The 15,631-nt window shown below is 36.4% G+C and overlaps 1 protein-coding gene across 4 annotated transcripts; it reads right to left on the reverse strand.

Moving 5' to 3' along the window:
- Positions 1–4,510: 4,510 nt before the first annotated feature.
- Positions 4,511–10,176, reverse strand: LOC111086330. Of its 4 annotated transcripts, none has more exons than XM_022388766.1 (2): positions 9,799–10,176; positions 4,511–7,548 (listed from the first exon to the last, which is right to left on the reverse strand). In XM_022388766.1, exon 2 carries the CDS (start codon positions 7,530–7,532, stop codon positions 6,717–6,719), a length of 816 nt encoding a protein of 271 aa, XP_022244474.1. In that variant the 5' UTR covers positions 7,533–7,548; positions 9,799–10,176; the 3' UTR covers positions 4,511–6,716. The 4 variants fall into 4 exon arrangements, with proteins under 4 accessions (XP_022244474.1, XP_022244477.1, XP_022244475.1 ...); XM_022388769.1 differs by having other exon boundaries at positions 4,511–7,533; positions 9,803–10,077; XM_022388767.1 differs by having other exon boundaries at positions 9,803–10,077.
- Positions 10,177–15,631: the final 5,455 nt, after the last annotated feature.

Genomic DNA, 15,631 nt, shown 5'->3' on the forward strand with positions numbered 1-15,631 from the left:
CGCAGATAGCCCTCGTGTAGCTTTGCGCGAAATTCAAAATAAACAAACTCTGCTCCAGAAATTTGACGATCTGTTAAGAATACAGTAGGGATCTTCTTCCTTTGTATAAGGCTATTTTTGTATAATTTAATGTTTTTAAACAAAATAGCATAAAAAATGCACTCACTGGGCACTTGATTGGCGACCCCACCTTATATCGGTTTGTATAACCTTTCGTTTTGAGTCGGTGTCATATATAGAATTCGCAAGAAGCCAGAAAGTGTTTTTGTTCAAACTGTTATGTATCCGCCGAGAAATATGGTCTGCAATTGGTTCACAGATGTCGGTAGAGAGTTGCAATCGGACTGAGACCTGGTAATAATAATACTGCCCATGGAAAGTGAATGCAGTGGCAGTCATGTTCTTTGAACTAATTATGAACAACTCGAGCGTGGAGGATTGTTGCATAAACAATTCACGTATACTTTGGATGTTTGTCCACCTTCTAAAAGAATCAGAAGGTCCAACTCAACCACAAAGATTTTCCCTACACTGTTACCCTACTTCCAGTAACTTGTACTGTCGGAACAACACAAAGAGAACACTTGTTTCTTAACATTTTTTCTATGTTGATACTCTGCCGTCACCGCAGTGAAAGGCCTAATGTGACTTATCACATCACGCGCATCAAGTAATTTATTCTTTAAGTATCACAAGTGTTGTTTTTTTTTGTTGTTGTTTGTATAAATCTGAGATAGAATAGATGTGAAATTCCGTATGACAGGTCTTTTTGGTATTCTTCATATAACACTATATAGCTAATAGAGTCCTGACTACTGCTGAAAGATTAATAGATCAATTTGGGCACAATCTAAAGCCTTTTCAATTGTAGTTTCACTTTTTATTTTCTATTGTCCTGTTTATAGACTGTGTAACGTACATTTTTTAAATAGCCTGTTAAAGAAATATTCTTTGGTAACGACGCTCCTGCTAGATGGCAGCTATTAGCATGTCCCTTTGAAAAAGCAGTTCAGAATGTTTCCTGGTATATCCACTGTTTTCCAAACTAGCCACGATATCGTTACATCTATGTTATTATAGAAACTCAAGTAATCACCTGATAAGTGAATAAGTCATTATAAGTGTAGTATTCTATAAGTGGTTTGGTTTGTTTTGAATTACGCGCAAAGCTACACAAGGGCTATCTGCGTTTTATAAATGAAGAGGGAAGTTTTGTTTGTTTGTAGTTAAGCACAAAGCTACACAATGGGCTAACTGTGCTCTGTCCACCACTGGTATCGAAACCAGGATCCTAGCGTTGTAATTTCGCAGATATACCTCTGTGCCATTGGGAGGCAGAGGGAAGCACCCAACAAAATAGTCAGTTACTATGGAAACATTTCGCATGCCACTCATTTAGCGTAGAACTAGTTTTTCAATGAATAGCGGAATATTACATTTTAACTTTCGTACACAATGTGGCCAGGTGGTTAAGGCGCTTGACTCGCAATCTGAGGGTCGCGGGTTCGAATCCCCGTCTCACTAAACAAACTCGCTCTTTCAGCCGTGGGGTATTATTATGTTACGGTAAATCCCACTATTCGTTGGTAAAAGAGTAGCCCAAGAGTTGGCGGTGGGTGGTGAAGACTAGCTGTTAAATTAGGGATAGCTAGAGCAGATGACCCTCGTGTAGCTTTGCGCGAACTTCAAAACAGACTAAACCAAATGCACACAGAGACTTAAACTTTCTAACAAACTCTGTAAACAATATAAATGTGTTGAAATATTTACAAGCAACTTTCCAAGTAAGCAATTGGAAAGGCGATTTTTATCTTCCCGAATCTCATTTGGAGCATGCGTTTTCGAACTTATGATGAAACCAAGATGTAGAGTAGATATGAATAATAAAGAAATGCAGTTACAAAGTGATAAAATTTGGAGACACATAGAAATGGTTAAAATTTCTGCAAGGGAAAAAAAAACAAAAAAAACATGTGGGCAGAACTTCGGCCAAATGAATTTCATCAGATCACGATGAAGAAGATTTGGCTCAACTGTTGATAACATAATTTATTTTCTTCACAGCGATTTTAATCGCATATTCGAATTTTCAGATTTGTATAACAAATGTATTTTTTTTTGTATTTTCAAGGTATTTGGGTAAAATCCAGAGGTAAAATCAAACCGCATCTGGGTCTTCTTTACCTACGTGCGAAGAGACAATTGGCAAGACTTAAAAGATAAAATATATTGATGATGCTCATATATATTTTGAACATGCTCAAACACGTTAATCGTATAAGTATAAATATATATACACGTGAATATAGATATGTATGTGCATATACTTACAAGGTTATCCAAACTTACCAACTAAACTATGCTAAGTAATTGATTTTTTTATAGCTGCTGACCGACTGAAGAAGAGAATAATGTTATCCAGTTGGTCTGTAGGCACAATAGGAAAAATGTCACCACCAAGACTCATTGTGACATTTAAAGTTATCAAGTCAAGCTTTGTACAAATGGGTTATTTTACACGTACACCGGGAACTGATTGACAGGTGACAATGACAACACCAGAAAATAAGGAACTTATTACTACGACAATAAAATAAAGCCCAGAGAAGTCACTTCGTCAATTATTCACGGAACACAAATTGTCATATTCGTCAGTACGGCGGATTCTATTTAAAATTATACTGTCTACGCATCATCTGATGGCGTACAGATGAAGAGTTAGCAGGCCACAAAATATTGACAGACAAGGCGAAATTCATGTGAAACGGGTTTGTTACTTATCATAATTGCTTTTACTGGGCCAACGGATACCTACTTAATATTGTGACAAAAGAGATAAACGCATCTGGGTTTGAGCCAGGATATTATCCATGGGTGTGTTTCTTTGCTGTAGGAACTGTTACAAGTTTTGCTTTTTTGTTTATAGTTAGGTACAAAGCTACACATTGGGCTATCTGTGCTCTACCCACCACGGTATCGAAACCTGGCTTCTAGCGTCCACATACCGCTGTGCCACTAGGGAGCCTGTTACAGGTGAGTTACACCTTGAACGTCTTCAAACAAGTGTTGTACTGATTTTACTTGAACCCTTTGGTGTTAACATCATGCTTTGGCACTTGAATAAGGAAGCACATTCTGCTAATATAATAATAGGTAGGTAAACAACGATTTATAAGCACAAGGTTTTATTAATGGTAAAACTGACTGTATTCGTGGTAGGTACATTTGTTCGAACCTAGGAGTGCTCAGAAATTTAAAATTTCTTTTCGACCCGCTCTTGGTTAAATTTTTATTTTGATGTTATGTAAGTGTGTATTTTCTGATCATTAAAGTGATTGGATGATTTCAGATTTCTTGGAGTGGAGAATGTACCTGAAGAGGCTCTCGTTTTAATGATCTGTACTAAGCAATACAGGGTTTATATATCGTTACAAAGACAAAGGACACGAGGATTAAACGTGGCGGAAATGATGTCAGAAGTGTATGAACGGTGAATAGACCTTGCCAAATACGTCTGATGTTGCTCAGGCCGGTTTAGTGAGAGATAATTTGCTTTGATGATTTCTAGAGTTTCTAAACAGTCTCTTTCTTTTTTCGTTTTGGGTTGGTGTTGGAGAAGACTTTCATCCCAAAGTATTTCGTGACCTTTTTCATATTGATGATACCGTATTGCCCCTAATTAACGCCCTCCTCACTAATTACCGAATTTTTATTACCGTGATTTTGATTTGAAAAAATAGAAGACGAACGTTATTTTGTTATTATTTAAAGATATCTGAAGGGTATCATATGTCTCATTTGCAGATATTAAGCATGCTTTTCGATCTAACCAGATTTACTTGGAATCTAATTAAGACTTTCGCCTTTTCCTTGTGTGACATGTTGTTTTTGTTTTAGCGCAAAGCTATACAATGGACTATCTGCGCTCTGTACATCGCATGGAGTGGAACCCCCGGATTTTAACGTTGTAAGTCCGTAAACTTACCGCTGACCCACCGAGGGACAAGTTATAAATTTGTCGTTGATTTCTGAGTGCAAACCTACACAGTGGGCTACATGCACTCGGTCTACCGCAGGGAATCGAACCCGGGATTTTAGCGTTACTAAACCGTGAACTTACCACTAACCCAACGGTTGACTGTGTGACATAAGAAGTAAGAATATATATATATATACATTTTTCAAATATATATAACAGGTAAAAAAGGTAGCGTTAATTTTGTACTAAATATATTTCGCAAACTATTCACGAATATCAACGTGCAATCAGTGATTTAAAGTGACATGGGGATATTTTATCTTTACCTAGCGAACAGCACAGCTGTTTAAGTTGACCAAGCACTCATGTATCACTCTTCGCCACGTTTATCTAACATGGGACGTACATGGCCATGAAACGAAATACACTATTTGACCATGAATACACTTTATTTACAACATTTGTATTGTACAAAGTAGAGGATTTTAAAGGACCCATTGAGAGAATATGGTATTTTTATTGTTCACTCTATTAAACTTTGAGATTCTTAAATGTACAAATATATAAGTACATAAATAAAAAAAAAAACAACAACAACATGATAACGTTTATAACCATACTTACAGACATTTAATTTTTGGCACGTGCAAGTGAATATGAACAAAATTCCGTCGTATCTGGATATCTTTGTACTTGTGGAAGAAGAAAAAACACGTTTATGAACTATATATATATATATATATATATGTGTGTGTGTGTGTGTGTGTGTATGTACACACATACCTATAAATACGAAGAAAATAACACAGAAAATACAAAGTATTTGCATAAACACAAGTTATCCAATTTTTTTGAACTCATTTTTTTGGCGAATATTATATACACGTTGGACAAATCTAGAACACATCAGCGAGCTCTTTATTAGTGCTGCCATCTACTGGTACATTACTTACATATTGATTGAAATAAAAGATCATCTCTTTGCAAAGTTATTTAAATTTCGTGATTTATGAGTCCAAAACATCTAAGGACGGGTAATTTTTATAACTTTTTTTAATTTGACGTAATATACTAAAACAAAAGATACATTTGAATTTCGTATGATAACAACATTCTTCCACTAATGACAATTTAACAAACTGTATAACTGAATAACACTATGTTTTTTGTTGATTTAATTATCAAGACAACATGAAAGGAAGCCTGAATAAAGCGTGTAAAACAGCCATTAAAAGAACACGAGTTCTTAATAAATATATATTAAAACCTTATTTTACTTAACGTGTTTACTGATGAGGTATAGATAGTCAGAACAATTAATAAGTGCGATCATGGCCATGTATAGAGTACCAATGACAAGAGTAAAAATTTATTTTAGACTCTCAGAGGCATTTGAAGTGAAGGTTGATCTACAACAAGGCTCAGTTCACTGATATTCGTCATTATCCGTAACCAGTTAGCTATAGAAAAAGGCATAAAAACTGATTTTTGCAGATTATATAGTATTAGAAGCGGACTCAGAGGAGGAGCTGGAGGAAATGGTGTGTAAATGGAAGAAAGCAGTGAGCAGACATGGAACGAAGATGAGCAGATCAAAAAAGTGAGGATAGTATTGTCAACAGTGAATCCAACTGAGCTGAATGTAGGGATTGAAGAGGGATGGGTTTTAAGTTCCTAGGATGTTGGATAGAGGGGAACAGGGAGCTGAACAGAAAGATATAGGCCAGGTTACAAAGTGACTTGGCAGAAAATTACTGGGATAGTATTTGATAGACGATTGTCAATGAAGCTCAATAGTCTTTTGTACAAAATGATGGTCTTGCCAGCTCTGGTATTTAGTGCGAGACTTGGGTGGCGAAGAAGTGTCATCTAAAAAGATCAGAAGTGACAGAAATTTGGTGGCTGAGATACATTAGAAGAGTGACTTTATGAGATCACAAGCGAGTGCAGAAACTAGACAGTAGGTGAAGTGTTGTAACATCAGAAAGAAGATGCAGGAATTAAGATTGAGGTGGTATGGCATGTGCAAAGGATAAGTGAGGACAGCAAAGGATGGGTGAAATGGGCAGCAGGGAGGAAAGTGAACGACAGGCGGTGGAAAGGGAGTCTGAGGAACAGATGGAAGAATTTTATTAAAGAGGACAGTAATGGGCAGCAGGGAGGAAAGTGAACGACAGGCGGTGGAAAGGGAGTCTGAGGAATAGATGGAAGAATTTTATTAAAGAGGACAGTAATCAAGTGGACCTCAGTGTGGTGAACGATAGATTTAAATGAAGACGCTCTGACCCCACGTGAAGGGATTAAGGGGAGAAGAAGAAGTCCACACCGGATTAGAGAAATAGCTTGAAAATTAGTAAAGTCAATTCTTTAGAAATTTTAAGAGTTGATACTTTTAATGGGATAATGTTTTTCTGGTAATAAACTATTGATTCAAAACACATATAGGTGTTGTAGGTGTCCACAGTGAGAAGGGGAACGAATAAAACGATATGATTTTATAAGCATATATATATTAATAAAAAGATAAAAATAATTCTAACTCGTAAGAAATATCGAATATGCACGTGTGGCTACCTTGTAAAGATAATTTTTTGTAAGTTAATATTTTACTTTTACAACTGTACAATTTACATGGAAACATTCCAAGACTTTATCACAACATCGATTCATTGAAAACGTAAGGTTTCTCTGCCCTTACTTTCCATATCTTTAAAGTTGAAACTTTATTGTCGCTGGTTTATTGTGAAATTTGTGAAGTACATCTACATTTTTCCACGTGCATCACTTGTTTGATACGAATAGGTGGAGTTAATGTTGGGCATTGTAGAACAACAGTAATCCAATGTACTTTACGTGGTTTGCAGAAAGGGCACGAACGGAAAGCTGCTGAATTGTCGTCTGTTAGATCATTTCCCGGTTTTGGAATGAAAAATGAATTGCACTGTCCGTAACAAAAGTTGTTCGATATTTCAGCAGAGATGCAACCCTCTTCCTGAATCTGTTGCACCATGGGTTTTGTTTGGCACCAACCTTTTTGTAAGTGACTGGTTGTTGTGACTATCATTGATGGCGAGTCAGATTTTAAAGGAAACAGCGTTCCAGCGGACGACGACTCACGTCCATGATGATGGTGAGTTTTACGGAAACGATTTTTATTTCTTCTTCTTCGTTTATTGCCGTAACGTCGACGCCACCTTTTATCATTCTTGCGACATCGTTTCTTATGCTTATGGTAATTGTCTTTGAACTTATCAAACTCCGTTTTTATTATTTCTATAAATTCTTTCAGGCGCACGACCACGCTGATGCGCAGGCTCTCGTCTTGTGTCGTCATCGATTGGGTGCCCCCTGTTTTATTTCCCGCCTTCAGGGCCCCTATTAAGAAAGACACTACTGAATCGCCCACTGTGGGAGATCGTTTAGTGAAGGTTTCTGTCTCGGAGGTTCGTTGACGAGCCCACATCTTATCTCCTGACACACACCCTAGGCATAAGATGGTCACCCAGACGTAGACAACTTGAAGTTTTTTCACTTCTGACGAAATCTTCATCATTCTGATTGAAAACAATCTGTAATATATTAAATTGAAGCATAAAACCACGAACTACAAAGTAAACAGCCAAAAAAAGGTTTTATACATTAGATTCATGTTGGTGCCAAAAAAAAACACAGATCATTATTCAACCAATGGAATAAGTAGTTATACTTTGATAAAACCAAAAACCATTTCACTTTCATAAAACCAAAAACAATTCCACTTTCATAAAACCAAAAACATTCCACTTTCATAAAACCAAAAACCATTCCACTTTCATAAAACCAAAAACAATTCCACTTTCATAAAACCAAAAACAATTCCACTTTCATAAAACCAAAAACCATTCCACTTTCATAAAACCAAAAACAATTCCACTTTCATAAAACCAAAAACAATTCCACTTTCCAAAAACAATTCCACTTTCATAAAACCAAAAACCATTCCACTTTCATAAAACCAAAAACAATTCCACTTTCATAAAACCAAAAACAATTCCACTTTCATAAAACCAAAAACAATTCCACTTTCATAAACCAAACAAAATTCATTATTAAGTTCTCTTTTCATAATGAAGCCAGCGCCAATTAACATTTAGAAAACTAGTTCGTTAAAAAAAAAAGATTACATATGAAGTATTCATTGGATTGATGAATGAACTGTCAAAAATAATTGCTGTCGAAATAGTTATTAAATGATAGACTTTTCGTACCGAGGTTCGGTACACTTAGAAGCAAAGCTGCCAACTTTTGATGTGCGGGTTCAGGGTCACAGCCCAGAAGGGCAAGAGATCTGGGGCAAAGCCCCCGGTCACTCCAGAGTTTAAATACTTTTTGTAGTCTCAAGGAAGTAAGAATAAGCCCAAAGATACACTCAGAAGTAAAGTACTTCTTTATAATTCTTCTAGTTAGGGTAAGCTTCCACAATTCTGTTTGTGGGCAACTAAGTGGGCTGAATACTGGAACTTTTTTTAATGCTGGTTAAGATTAAAACAATACAGGTCAAAAGGTTCTTAGCATAAATACATGAATTGTGAGTCAGTTAGAAGGTCTGTTAAAGTCCATCAAAATATTTTGTAGTAAAATAAACCACTATTATTAACAGATTCGTTGTAAAATAATCAAATAATTTATTATTTAGGCTGGTTAGTTATTAAAGCACCAGTTCAAACATAACCTGATGGATGTTATATACAGCATTACATTTATGCATAATTTGAAGCTGCTAAGTTTATTTCTTTTGTTTAATACAGGTTTGACGTTGCTATGAATCATTAGATTAGGGAGAAAAAAAAATAATCGTGCCGAAATATTTTCGATGAGCGGTGAAAAAAATAGTTGGAACTACAGGAAAGTAGTATTTTGGTGTTTATGGGGGTATATTTTGTTGTTGTTGTCTTTTAGTGAAGCTACACGGTGGACTATCAGCACTCTCTCAAATGCGGAGAATTCAAGTGCAGATTCTAGTGTTTTAAGTGTTTTAGTGTTTAGTGTTTAAAGCAAACTTTCTGCTGACGTAGAGTAATCCAGGAACACTAGTTTCGTAGGAAAAATGATGGAAATTAAAAGAAGCCTGTAATGTTGAAAAAAATCACGAAAAGAAAGATTAGATTATGCTATTGTAATCGTTTTGAATATATTTTCTAAACTTCTTATTTGAAGTAACGCTACCGGAGACTCCACTGAAAAAAAGACTTGTAGGGTTTGTTTGTTTGTTTTTTTTACTTTTTTGAAAACTTAATTCATTTACAAAACTATTTTTGTCTCAGATTATGTCAAACTGAAGTTATTTCTTTGGTTAGGAATGATCTGCTATATAGTTGTCCGTGTGCTATTAAGCACAGAGCTATACAATGGACTATCTGTGCTGTGCCGGAATCTAAACCTGATTTTTAGAGTTGTGAAAGAAACTAAATTGGTGTCATGGGATCGTTTGCTTTTCACGTGCAACATCGTGTCACTGAATGATGTATTAATAGATTTCGTGCAACAGAAGTAAACATTGCAAAAAAAACACTATGTGACCAACGGTCAGAAACTTCTCAGACTAAATTTTAAATTTTAGGCGAGTTAAAAAAAAAGAAAAGAAAAACCGAAAAACAAGATGTGTGAGGTACGTCATCACTAAATCAATCTACGCCAATCTGTTAAGCTAATGTAAGGACCAACAACAACACTTTATTATTATTATTCATAAAATAATATAGCAGACTATGACGTCCTTATAGTTATGTATTGATTATTTAAAACAAATGAATGTTATATATTATTTTTGTATCACTTACCTACTTTTAATGTATGTGGTCAAGCATACTGACGTGTTTTGAAGATGACCTCTTCGTCCGTAGAAACACAGACTCACAGTAACGAATCCACGATAACTGACGTTATTTTATACGTAGGCCAGGATCATAGTTTAATTTCTAGTGAAACAGATTTTCTTGTCACTAGCCTAGCAAGTCTTCCGCTTCGACGAGTCCTGCATCTTGTTCTTAAAGCCGTACTTCCTACCAATCACGACAACAGCCCGGTGCGCACGACTGCCCAGAACATTGTTGACTGGCGTCACGGAGTCCAGCTGAGCACAGACTGAAAGAAATCGAGCCATCCGACTCACAGCCATCGAAGTGTGGACGTTGTTTCTTGAGTAGCATGCGGCGTACCTGGTCTCGCAGTACCCTACAATTTACTTGTAACTTAGCACCGGCGCCAAAGATTCGCGGACTGGCCGCCAGGCGGGGGAACCCGGCACGCGCCGTCTACGAACGCTCTTTCATTCATCTCTTGAGAACATCCATTCAAATAGAATTGGCTCGAGTCCAGTAAGCTCCACCTTTAAACACGTTTTTGTGAAGCATATGTATCTATAATCTATAGCCTGTTTCACGTCTAACGTAGCCTTTATTTTAATTTTGTTACTGTACGTATATAGTAAAAAGCTGCTCAGCCGAATTTCGTTCAGTATATGACCCTTACTGTTTGACAGTTTTCGCCAACATCATCGAGTCAAACAACTACTTATGTCGTGTTTAGGCTAAGCAGTTATGACTGAAACGATCAATCTTTTAAATATTAATAGCTGAAGACAGATAACTTCGTGATGATGAATAATCCGAGAAGCTAAATTCAGTTATAACTGTATGTCATAAAAGGTCAAGTGTTTGAAACAGACCAAGACCGAAAGTTTAATTTGAAGATATGATCAGCAGTTTTTGCTATGCCATTTTTTATTTATCAATAGAGTGCATACAGGTTAGGCAGCTGCCCCAGAGACCTGTCTGTCTCGACTCCTGACAGATCCTCTTCCGAGATATAAACACTTAATACTTTTTTTTTAGTGCCCACAGGCTCATCTGATGATTGTCCCAATTCACAAAGGCCCCTTTGCAAGATATACAAAATTAACACTTTTGGGACCCAGCGGCTCGCCCGATACACAGATTCAACTCGTGAAAAGCCCACCCGTGAACAGAGCCGGCGCGGCAATCACTGAGGCCCCCTGCGAGTCAACAAGCACAGGCCCCTATACTCCCGCAGTAATATCACTGAGGCCCCCTGCGAGTCAACAAGTACAGGCCCTTATACTCCCGCAGTAATTTTACTCGAAACAATCAAAAACATTGTTTCATTTCAGCTGTCTTATAATTTAGCATATTCTTTTACTTGAGTAACGTTGGTAGGGTTGGTCTATATGTGTGTGTGTGTGAGGAGGTCTTAAGACTAAAAATGCCACTCTATTGGAGCAGAAACAGCAGAAAGATTCATACTATATGATTTAATTGCTAAAAATCTTCAATAAAAATTGCTATTAACAATAACTAGACTTCATTATGAGTAACAGGCACACCACCAAAAGCTCCTGTGGCCTCTGTGTCTAGAGTATAGATCATCAGTTGGGTATCCTCGCTGTTAGCAGCGTTTACGGCCTTTAGAAAGACTGTGTAGAAAATTTGCGCGAGTAGCAGAGGCAAGAGCAGTCTATAAAACGTTCATTCCAATAAGTGTGCTAAATTTGTTCATGTTAACTGCGGCATGTCTCAAATAATTATTATGATACTAGCAGAGACGCGCAAAACATTTGCGATCAAATTATTATCTTTATTTCCCCAGTTCTTCTTTAAATACAGGAGTTCTAGAATAATACAAAAGAATTCTAATCGCAGACACCGAAATCTATTAAGTCCGCTTGTCTTAGGCCTAGCATTAGTTTAGTTAAGACTTTATTAAATACGGCCTATATAAATTAATGAGTATATTCGATAAAGAGATAAATTAACACTATAACTTGTGTACGTTTTTTACTTTAGTTTATTTAGGGCTAAACTTTACCGTACTTAATATTATCAATGAATAAACTAATAATATTATTATACGACCTAACGCTAGACCCTTTTTAAAAACATTAATAAGCTTTTAATATGTTATTGCAGAAAATGTCTAATAAAGTATATTTACAACCGCCTTTGATTTACATTCGTTGAAATGAAGTGCGCGCGCATGCGCATTTAGATAGTAATGAACGCGCGCGCATTTTCAGGACAGACCAAAAAGTAAGTATTATGATAATAGTTTTTTTCATGTAATTTCATCATCATGATAGCGAATTTGATGGCGAAAGAAAGGTGAGGCTCAGTCTATTCTTGTATTTGTCACTTGTTATTGAAACCACTTTCGGAGAATTTCACAGCCCATCAGTGACCCTGAACAAGAGTAAATCGATGAATAAGACCAGGACTCTCGTTGTTGTGACTTGTAATTCATGTGCACAGTGTTTGAGTTGCTCTTTTCTCATCACATGAATAACAGGTCACCATTTATCCCCGTCCAGCTATCCGAAACCAGTCTAACTCAATGACAAACTGAGGCTCTTGTTGTTGGTTTTTTCTCGCCGAAAGTTGCAATTTTGGTGTTGAGAATAAAAAGTTATCCCTTACAACTTACCCACTGAAGGAACGAGATCACCCTGGTATATATATGTAAATAAACGATAAATCTTGCTTGTTCAGTTAGCACATTCGTACCCACGCTTTGTGTCTTTTTGTCTACACAATTTTTAAATAGCAAGGAACACAAACACACGTATATTTATGCATTCTGTTGGGGAGACCGTTGCAGAAAAGCGAAACTTTGTCGAGAGAAGAATAACGAGTCCTGACCCTGAAGAACTCTCTTCTGGTTTCTGCCATTATTCCCTTTCTTCTGCATTGGCGATTTCCTAGTTTGTTTCTTACCTTTGTACTTCAATCACAGAAGAGCAACATTTTAACAAAAAACAGAATATACACCACCGGTATTTTATCTACCAGCGAAACATTTTTCTAATGTTAGTGTTAACCTGATTTTGTAACGTATAAGAACGTATATCTATACACAATATCGACTATTTAAAAAAAACTGTCTGAAATAGTAGAATTGCTGTTTAAGTAGGCTTAGCGATGTTTAATGACCTTGCAACACATTCCTTCATACAGTCATATTGCTGTTCGCTCTAATCGAAAAGCATGCATTAAATCCACTAAATATTTACCACCACCCCACTCCCGTTGGCTCAGCACAGCTATCCAATCATCGTGTAGCTTTGTACTTAAAGGAAACAGTAACATTCATCTTACCCGAAAAAAAGCACCTGTTTTTTATGTAATAAATTCCTAAAATGCAACAATGGTAAGGACCTATCCTGTTTACATTTGTACTGTGAACAACCAACTGAAATAATCTTTAATCTCATATAGGGATTTATATTTCGGAGCTATTTGTCATATGCTTTGCTTGCATACAAAATAAGCTGGCAGATTCCGTGAATGCAAACTATCCTATGTTGTAAATATGGAAGAATGAGTGTCCCATCTAACCCCTGCATCTATGTTGTTAATATGGAAGAATGAGTGTCCTATCTAACCCCTGCATCTATGTTGTAAATATGGAAGAATGAATGTCCCATCTAACCCTAACATCTATGTTGTAAACATGGAAGAATGAGTGTCCCATCTAACCCCTGCATCTATGTTGTTAATATGGAAGAATGAGTGTCCTATCTAACCCCTGCATCTATGTTGTAAATATGGAAGAATGAATGTCCCATCTAACCCTAACATCTATGTTGTTAATATGGAAGAATGAGTGTCCTATCTAACCCCTGCATCTATGTTGTTAATATGGAAGAATCAGTGTCCCATCTAACCCTAACTATCTATGTTGTAAATAATCTAACCCCTGCATCTATGTTGTTAATATGGAAGAATGAGTGTCCCATCTAACCCCTGCATCTATGTTGTTAATATGGAAGAATGAGTGTCCCATCTAACCCCTGCATCTATGTTGTTAATATGGAAGAATGAGTGTCCTATCTAACCCCTGCATCTATGTTGTAAATATGGAAGAATCAGTTTCCTATCTAACCCCTGCATCTATGTTGTTAATATGGAAGAATCAGTGTTCTATCTAACCCCTACATCTATGTTGTAAATATGGAAGAATTAGTGTCCTATCTAACCCCTGCATCTATGTTGTTAATATGGAAGAATCAGTGTCCTATCTAACCCTAACATCTATGTTGTAAATATGGAAGAATCAGTGTCCTATCTAACCCCTGCATCTATGTTGTTAATATGGAAGAATCAGTGTTCTATCTAACCCCTACATCTATGTTGTAAATATGGAAGAATTAGTGTCCTATCTAACCCCTGCATCTATGTTGTAAATATGGAAGAATCAGTGTCCTATCTAACCCCTGCATCGTCAACTTGTCTTTAATACATGTAATATCTACACTGGAGCATTGTTATTAGTTTGGTTTGTTATGAATTTCGCGCAAAGCTACACGAGGGCTATCTGCGCTAGCCGTCCCTAATTTAGAGGGAAGGCAGCTAGTCATTACCACCCACCGCCAACTCTTGGGCTACTCTTTTACCAACGAATAGTGGGATTGGTCGTAACATTATAACGCCCCCACGGCTGAAAGGGCAAGCATGTGACGGGACATTGTTATTAAGAGAAACTCATACTAAACCAATAGACTATCGACATCACAAGGTGAGTTCAATAAGTCTAAACTCCAAATTTGCTGTAATAATTTCAAATGAACATATATTGTTTGTTCAGTCTCGAATAAAAAAAAAGGATCGATACTTAAATCACTGGTGCTTATATGAAAGTTGTTTTTTTACTATGATTTGAAACCTTTAGTGTATCAACCGGTTTCTTATGAAATACCATGCATTTACTTACTGCTTCGCATGAATGCTTTATCTTTAAAACTGCAAGACATAAAATAAAATGAACTCATCTTTCTCTTTCTTCTAAACCCTTGTCATTAAGAATAAAGTGTTCATAATTTTTACTCTCGATGTTGTGGATCCTTATCTAACCTATGATGTCCCTAATCCTCTCCTTAAATTTTTACCATTCTTAATTTGCCTTGCAGCTTAGGCGTTCTTAATCTTGCCTGAAAGCGATATCTTTTTTAAGCCTGCCTTAAACTTATAGGTTTTTAACTCTGCCTTAAAGCGATGGCGTTCTTAATTTTGCCTTAAAGGTAAAAACATTCTTAATCCTGCCTGAAAGCGATATCTTTTTTTTTAAGCCTGCTTTAAACTTATAAGTTTTTAACTCGCCATAAAAGCGATGGCATTCTTAATCTTGCCTTAAAGCTAAAGCGTTCTTAATACAACAAATATACAATATTTTCAGTTCTGTTTCAAACCTATAACGCTCTTAATCCCTTCCTTAAAGTTAACTATTATTTACCGTTCTTCCTAGTGCTCTCAATTCCTAAACCTAAGACTAAAACATTTTAAACCCACAACTCTCGAATTAAGGTATTCAAAACTGAAATATGACGAATTTATTAAGTCTGAAACCATAAAGCGAGTGTATTCTTAGCTAGTTCCAGAGAAGTCGGTAAACCATAACTTTAATATTAAGATTAATCTCTTCTGAGTATTTAACCCTAGAACTTGTGCTCTTAAAATATTCACTTAGAGTTAGGGTTGTATTAACTCTGGACTTAACAGTTTGTTTGTTTATAATTATGCACAAAGCTACACAAGGGCTATCTGTGCTCTGTCCACCACGGGTATCGAAACCCGGTTTCTAGCGTTGTAACTCCGCAGACATACC

Source organism: Limulus polyphemus, unplaced genomic scaffold (genome assembly GCF_000517525.1).
Source record: "Limulus polyphemus unplaced genomic scaffold, Limulus_polyphemus-2.1.2 Scaffold1022, whole genome shotgun sequence".
Classification (NCBI taxonomy): domain Eukaryota; kingdom Metazoa; phylum Arthropoda; class Merostomata; order Xiphosura; family Limulidae; genus Limulus; species Limulus polyphemus.

Bases quoted from the DNA above. Each gene is read 5' to 3' on its own strand.
- LOC111086330 (XM_022388766.1), bottom strand. From the start codon at position 7,532: ATGATGAAGATTTCGTCAGAAGTGAAAAAACTTCAAGTTGTCTACGTC.